The sequence below is a fragment of the Parasteatoda tepidariorum genome, chromosome 5 (assembly GCF_043381705.1).
Source record: "Parasteatoda tepidariorum isolate YZ-2023 chromosome 5, CAS_Ptep_4.0, whole genome shotgun sequence".
NCBI classification, from domain to species: domain Eukaryota; kingdom Metazoa; phylum Arthropoda; class Arachnida; order Araneae; family Theridiidae; genus Parasteatoda; species Parasteatoda tepidariorum.
The window spans coordinates 57,887,296-57,894,169 of NC_092208.1; the positions used below are offsets into that span (position 1 = coordinate 57,887,296).

Sequence of the window (6,874 nt, forward strand, 5' to 3'; positions counted from 1 at the left end):
AAAAAAAAGGAAAACTGCAGTTTTGTGATGCTTTATAGTATATTGGAAGATCTTTACGTCATTTATTCGATTTTAATTAATCTCACTTTATTCAGCAGCTAATTTTTTTAATTCTGAAACATCTTTAAAAAACAAGAAACAAAGTTTAAAAAAAGGGGAATAATGTATTTAAAAAATAAATTCCATTCTCAAAATGAATAAAAACAAGAAAATTATTACTACTAAATAAATAAAATGTATATAGAATGAACGAATTATCAGCAAATATAATTTTCATAATAAATTACAAGCTTATAACTAAAAAGAAAGCTATCGGTTTTTAAAGCGTTCCCCATATCAGTTCTTCAGAAGGACAGAGAGAGAAAAAGATTTTCAAAAGGGAGCAAGACCTCCCACCGAGAAGATTAGTGAACTTGGGGGTGGAAGTTGCCTTCCTCCCTTACTCAAAGGTAGAAAGTGACTTGTGTTTCAAAGGCAATATTACAAAAAGTAATAAAGATTAAAAAAATTAACCTACATTTTCGTGGATAGGAAAGATTGAAAAAATTATTAGTATTTTTTTTTAATTGATCACTCCGATTCTTGAACAAGAAAAATCGATTCAAAGTATGACAAGCCCGCCATAGACTTTACATGTTAAAAGCAGAATTGAGGAGTCTGCTTGGTGCAACACTTTTCTCCCGGCAACCACGATTGTGGACCCGACTTTCTGATCATTTGAGCGCGCCCCTTGTTTTTGTTCGCCATGTGTAGGGTTAACGTCATAGAATGTCGGCTACCAAGACAGTTCCCATTTCATTACACTCCTAAAGTGGAGCATACTCCAACGCTCAAAGCTTTTTAGTTCGTATAACGTTAAAAAAGACAGTCGTTTTAAGCGTTTTCAGAACGTAAATACTCATCCCCGTTTGTAGTGAACATCCATTTTTTGTCTGTTGAAAACATATAGTTTCTCTTTTTGTTTCAACCTATTTGTCTTGTTCTCTTGACACTTAAATAAGCACTGGGTAAAAATAATGAATTTAAGAAGTTTTTAGTCATTAGTTTTTTTATATTCATTAGGAATTATGGAAGCTATTCTTAATACAGACTTTAATAATATACAGATTGCGAGTAGTATTCTTGAAGCAACAAATACTGATTCATTTGAAACAGTAACCATATATCCAGATTTAGATACTCTTGTTTCAATAGCAAAATGTGCCAAAAACGAAAAACACCCTGTCATACATACTTTTGACAGTGAAAAAGAACAATCTGTTTTACAAAATGAAATTGAAACTATCTATCCTGATTTAAATAATTATGACTCCGAAAGTAAAATTTTACCTACTAAGGAGGGATCCAGCAGTTTAAATGACAAATTCAAATGTCATATTTGTTCTTGTACTTTTGCGAATGAGTTAAAATATAAAATTCATTTAATCAAACATCAACAATCTGTCCATGTTGATTGCAATTACTGTGGTAAAAAGATTGCTTATAATCGTTTTGTTTATCATGTTATGGTACATACTGGTGAAAAACCTCATATCTGCAGCATTTGTGGAAGAGGATTTCGTTTGAAACGAGATCTACGACAACACACATTTACGCACACGGGTGAAAGACCCTACCCATGTGATATTTGTGGTAAGAAATTTGCTGATACAAGTTCTAGAAGGAAGCACTTTCAAATTCATACGGGAGAGAAGCCATATAGTTGTGAAATCTGTCAACGATCTTTTACACAAATATCTCATTTAAGGGAACATCAAGTAACTCATACAAAAGAAAAGTCACACTCTTGTGAACTTTGTATGAAAAAGTTTACCACCAAAAGTAGTATGCAAAGGCATATGTTAACACATAACAATACATGTGAGGTTTGCAATTGCACCTTTACTACAAATAACAAATTACAGAAGCACAGGGAACTGCACAATACTGAAAGGCCTTTTTCATGTCCCATTTGCCTTAGGAGATTCCGTAAAAGAACTGATATAAATACTCATATGTTGATTCATTCAGATGAGAAAAATGTTATTTGTAAAATTTGCAACGAGGCATTTAAAAGTTATCGATATCTTAGAGTTCATTATGCTGGTTCTCATAAAGGATTGGGTCCACCTTTTAGGTGTAATATTTGTCTAAAGGGATTTTTTCAAGAGAAAAGCATGAAACGGCATTATGCTGCCCATTTTAGTGATTCTAATAAACGTGTGAAATGTCCACTTTGTTCTATTACTTTTTCATGCACAGAATCTTTAAAAAAACATAGCAATTTAAAGAATTGTAGCATTCTTAAATGCTATGAATGTGATAACCAATTTGAAAGTAAAGATGATCTTGTCCAGCATTTAAAAATTACACATTATTTATTTTCTGACAGTTTAATAATTCCCGACGTTGTCGATGATTCAAACGTCAAGATTTCTCCTCAACATTCAACTGAAAAAGATGTTGAAAAAAATATTAACTATTTGTCTTCATTTGGAAATTCTAATAATTTAACAGATGAAAAGAAGCCAACTATTAAAAATAATAAAAATGAATTGAATTCTTTTTCTAAGAAGCGCAAAAGTGAATCATCTCGTAAAAGTAAATTATCTGCTAAAGCACGTAAAAATAGTAAATATGTACCGACAATTGTTAAAGTGGAAGTCGTGTCTGAGGCATCTAATAGTTTTTCTGAGCATGATAATGATTCTTGTTCTTCAGATAAATATTTCCTCAATTTGAAAGCTTAATATAGTAAATTGCTTTCAATATGAATGAAAATATGCTAAGACATTTATGAAATTATATTACTAATTGATGCAAATAATGTTCACTGAATTGTGTTACTAAACATTTATCCATTTTTTTAAAGGGGGAGGGGGAGCCTGTAAAATATCTGCCAAATTATTACTTATCGTCATTATTGTTTATAATTTTACTTAAACATAATAAACTAAATAATAATGATAACAATTCTTCAGATAAATGTTTAAATTGAATGTGTATTGTAATAAATTTCTTTTATTAAAAGAATTATAAATTACCTAAGATAATCTTTTTTTGTTTATGAAATTAAAGTAATTGAATATTGATATTCACAAAGTTTTTTAACTTGCATTTTTTATTGCGCTTTATAATAACATAAACATAGAAATAAATATTTATTGATTAAAAACTTTTTTATTGAAATGTAATCAAGTAATATCTTAGCACTTCAGTTCCTTAGGATTGTTTTTTAAATAAAAATAAATAGTTCATTTTGAGATATTGTGCACGTTTTAATATGTTTTGTAGTAAATTATCTACCCATAATTCTTGCACAGTTAAGCACGTGAGTAAAACTGAATTTAAAATTTATCACTTTTACAACTTTTCTGTTAGTTTGTGCTAACTGTTAAAATATTTATATAAGTCAAAAGTGACTTGGTTAATTATTTATTAAGAATATTATTTCACAGCTGAGTTAAAGTTATTTGTGTTATTTTTTCAAATATTGTTATTATATAAATTTTTATAAGTAATTTTAAGTTCTCATTAATGCAAATGAATTTCTTTTTTTAATTATAACAAGAATAGTTTTTGCAATGTTAAAATAAATTTGTTATGTGTGATAGAAACTGATTATCTAAAACACATCTGAATATATTGCACTTCAAATAGTAATGTAAGAATTTTTTTTATAATATTATGCAATAACACTGCCATTCACATCTTAAATATAACATCACACTTAATAACATTTTAATCATTGTAAGAACTTCACAGCTGATTAACTTGTTATGCTAGTTAATAAGAAAGCTGTTTTGTGCCTCTATAAACAATTTCTTTTTTCTGGGCATCTATGAACATCTATTATCTGTGAAATATCAATTAACAGAACTTAGTTCAATATATCAAGGTCCTACTAGTTATCAATAATTAAATTGTTAATTCCATCTGAAATTTCCTTTATTTGGAAATTGGTGAATTATTTTAATAATGCTTTGTTAGAAACTGTCAATCTTCAGTGTCTGTTATTTATTATTTTATCTAGAACATTTTACTTATGATAAATATTTATCCATATATAGTTATTTAAGGCAGATGTATTATTTATATGTAGGTATTTATTATTTTAAAAAAAGTATTTATATGTCCTTTTTTAAGTCAGAAAAAGTAGCATTTATGAATGTATTTCATATTCAATTTAATATAATTGAATGCATTTTATACAGTTATTAGGCAATATGATATTGTGTTTTTTTTTATTTTTAAATTGTTGAAATTTGGAGAAGCATTTTCTTTGTTTTGAATCTGAAATTTTTCAAATATTTTCTTTAAGTTATATATTATTTGATTAAAATCTATTTTTATTGAAATATGTCAAAGATCCAGCCTTTGTTGAAAGAAGTTACTTCGTGCACAAAAGTCAGAGTAGGCAGAATTGCAGAGATTTTTTTTTCCTTCTTAGCCTAGACTTCCGTTGCAAAAGCTTGTTTTTACTGATCTATATACACTGAAAGTAGAATTTTTCAGTTTTAATTGATCACTTCAGTAAAAAATATATTTTCCCAATGAAAACTAGTTTTAACAAGCTTTTTAAAGGGAAAAAATCAAATAAAATATATTTTAAGACAGATTTTCATCCCTCTTTATATATGTGACAAAAGAAAAACTAACCAAATTTAATAGCTTAAAGTTTTAATTTTTACTATCATGCACAGAATTTGCTAAGATCAGATTTGAAATTATCTGAAAATACAATATATTGTTAGCAAATATTTTATTGTAGCAAAACAATTAGCCTGAGTTTTTTAAGTTTTAAAGCTTCTTAAAAAAGTTGCACTTTTATTATTATTATTTAAAAAAAAGCACTGAAGTTTGTGCTGAGCTATATACACAGCTTATTGGAAACAACCTCAATTCGGAGATCATTCATCTTTTTTCTTTTTCTTTTTCCAGATAATTTAATAAAAAAAAAAGTTAAGCTTTGATTATTTGGGTTATATTAAATAGCTAATGACTCATTAGTTTAAGGTTTACAACTGTTTAATACAGTGATTAATGGTTTAAACTATCAAAAGTATAATTCTAGCTCACATTTTCTGTCAGTATTTAAAAATCTGTAGACAGTCTTGTATGAAATGGAAATTCATTGCATGTTTGTATTTTAATTTTATTAGTGCAGGAATTAACATGATGCTTTAGTTGGCGAAAATATAGAAAATTATTGTGTTTTTGTGCAATAAAGGTTTTTTGATTTTTGTTCCCCATGCCCTTCTTATGTATCATTTTCCAGACATATCTCTAACTATAGTGATCTAAGTTATTTTTTAAAACAATTATTTTGCAGTGCAAAGTAAAGAAATAAAGCCAGGTTTGTAAGTTGTGATATCAAAATTTTTTTTTATTAAGTGCAGTACAGATTCTCTCACTTGGGTTATGTTTCTGTATAATGATATATTTGCTTCAAAGATTGTAATAAATATTATTGAACTCTAAAGTTCTAACCACTTGCTATATATACATTTCATTAATAGCAGATAATTTGGGTTTATATTATTTTTTAATTAAATTGTTATACATAATATTGAAAAGATTGCCTTGTTGTGTATGTTTAATGAAATAAAGGTTGAATGATAAGTTATTGATCTTTTACTTTTAATTTGCTGTATAATCTAACTAGGTATTTAACTAACCCAAACAATAGTTAAAATTAAATCTATATCTTTATAAGAATTTTTTCTTATGATAAAATATGTTTGATATCATATCATGAATTATAACCAAAACTTAATAAATCATTTATATGCCTTTCAAGTGCACGGGATTGTATGTGTAAATGAAAGGGCATTGTATAATTGTAATTTTAAAATGCACATTTAAGGCTAAGCCAAACATTAATGAATCATTTATATGCCATTCAAGGGATTGAGGTGAAACAATGAGTGAAAGTAAATATTACTGTTAAATAAATGTAATAATTTAGTATTTTATGTAATAAAATTAAATAATTTTATGAACCCATTTGCACCTGGCATCTTATAAAAGAATGGTTTTTGGTTTTCTTAAAGTAAAATGTGGTCGCACAAATGTTTCATAATATGTTAATAATCTAAATATTTGTATTTAGATCTAAAGTCAAAGGACATTTTTTTTAAAAGATAAAGTGGTGGGTAACCGAATTATCCATATTCTACAGCCTGCAAAAAACATGGGTGAAAGGGGTACAGATCGGGGTGTATAAAATAAGTTTCGATTGTCTTAAAAAATTCCAGATGTCAACACGTCTAAAAAAATTTAGAATTTTTTCTTCATACATTATTGAAAATCTCACTATAGTTTTTAACAAGGAAAAAACTAACATTATGGCAGTAAAAAGTGACAAAGATTAACGTTATCTGCAGTTTATAATATAAAGCTCAATGCTTTTTATTTTTCAGTATTGTGTACTTTTCACTATGCCCTGCTGTCAAACTTCTTAATGCCATAATCAAGAAAGGGGCTCGGCCTCCCGAAATGAAAAGAGACTATTTTTAAAAATATCTAAATGTGTAATATACTATAAATTATACTGCACTCTATTTTTATAAAATTTTCTTTTTGTTTGAAAAATAGTTATTTTTAAAAATTTATTTCTAGACAAATACCCTCACAGATCTCTTTTTTCCTAAAACCATTTTCTTCATTACACTTTAACTCAAGAGATGGAAATCTAATTTTTGTTTTTTGATAGAAAAAGGAAGATAATCATTCATCACATGCATAACATTCCTGTTTTCATTCTGCATTTTTGACGCTACCTGTTCCTCACAATTTCCTATGCTTCTTGTAATTAGACCAGACCCCTTTGTTTTTCAAGCTGCGGGGGGACAGAGTGTACTCTCGTCTTTGTGTTCCCCAAAACTTTTCCAAT

The 6,874-nt window shown here is 27.6% G+C and overlaps 1 protein-coding gene across 1 annotated transcript; it reads left to right on the forward strand.

Moving 5' to 3' along the window:
• The first annotated feature begins 802 nt into the window (after positions 1–802).
• LOC107437368 (zinc finger protein 883-like) lies at positions 803–5,601 on the forward strand. The gene has a single exon (XM_016049354.3). The coding sequence runs from the start codon at positions 1,068–1,070 to the stop codon at positions 2,727–2,729; it is 1,662 nt and encodes a 553-aa protein (XP_015904840.1). The 5' UTR covers positions 803–1,067; the 3' UTR covers positions 2,730–5,601.
• The last annotated feature ends 1,273 nt before the right edge of the window (positions 5,602–6,874 follow it).

Coding starts and splice junctions, on each gene's coding strand:
- LOC107437368 (XM_016049354.3), top strand. CDS start 1,068: ATGGAAGCTATTCTTAATACAGACTTTAATAATATACAGATTGCGAGT.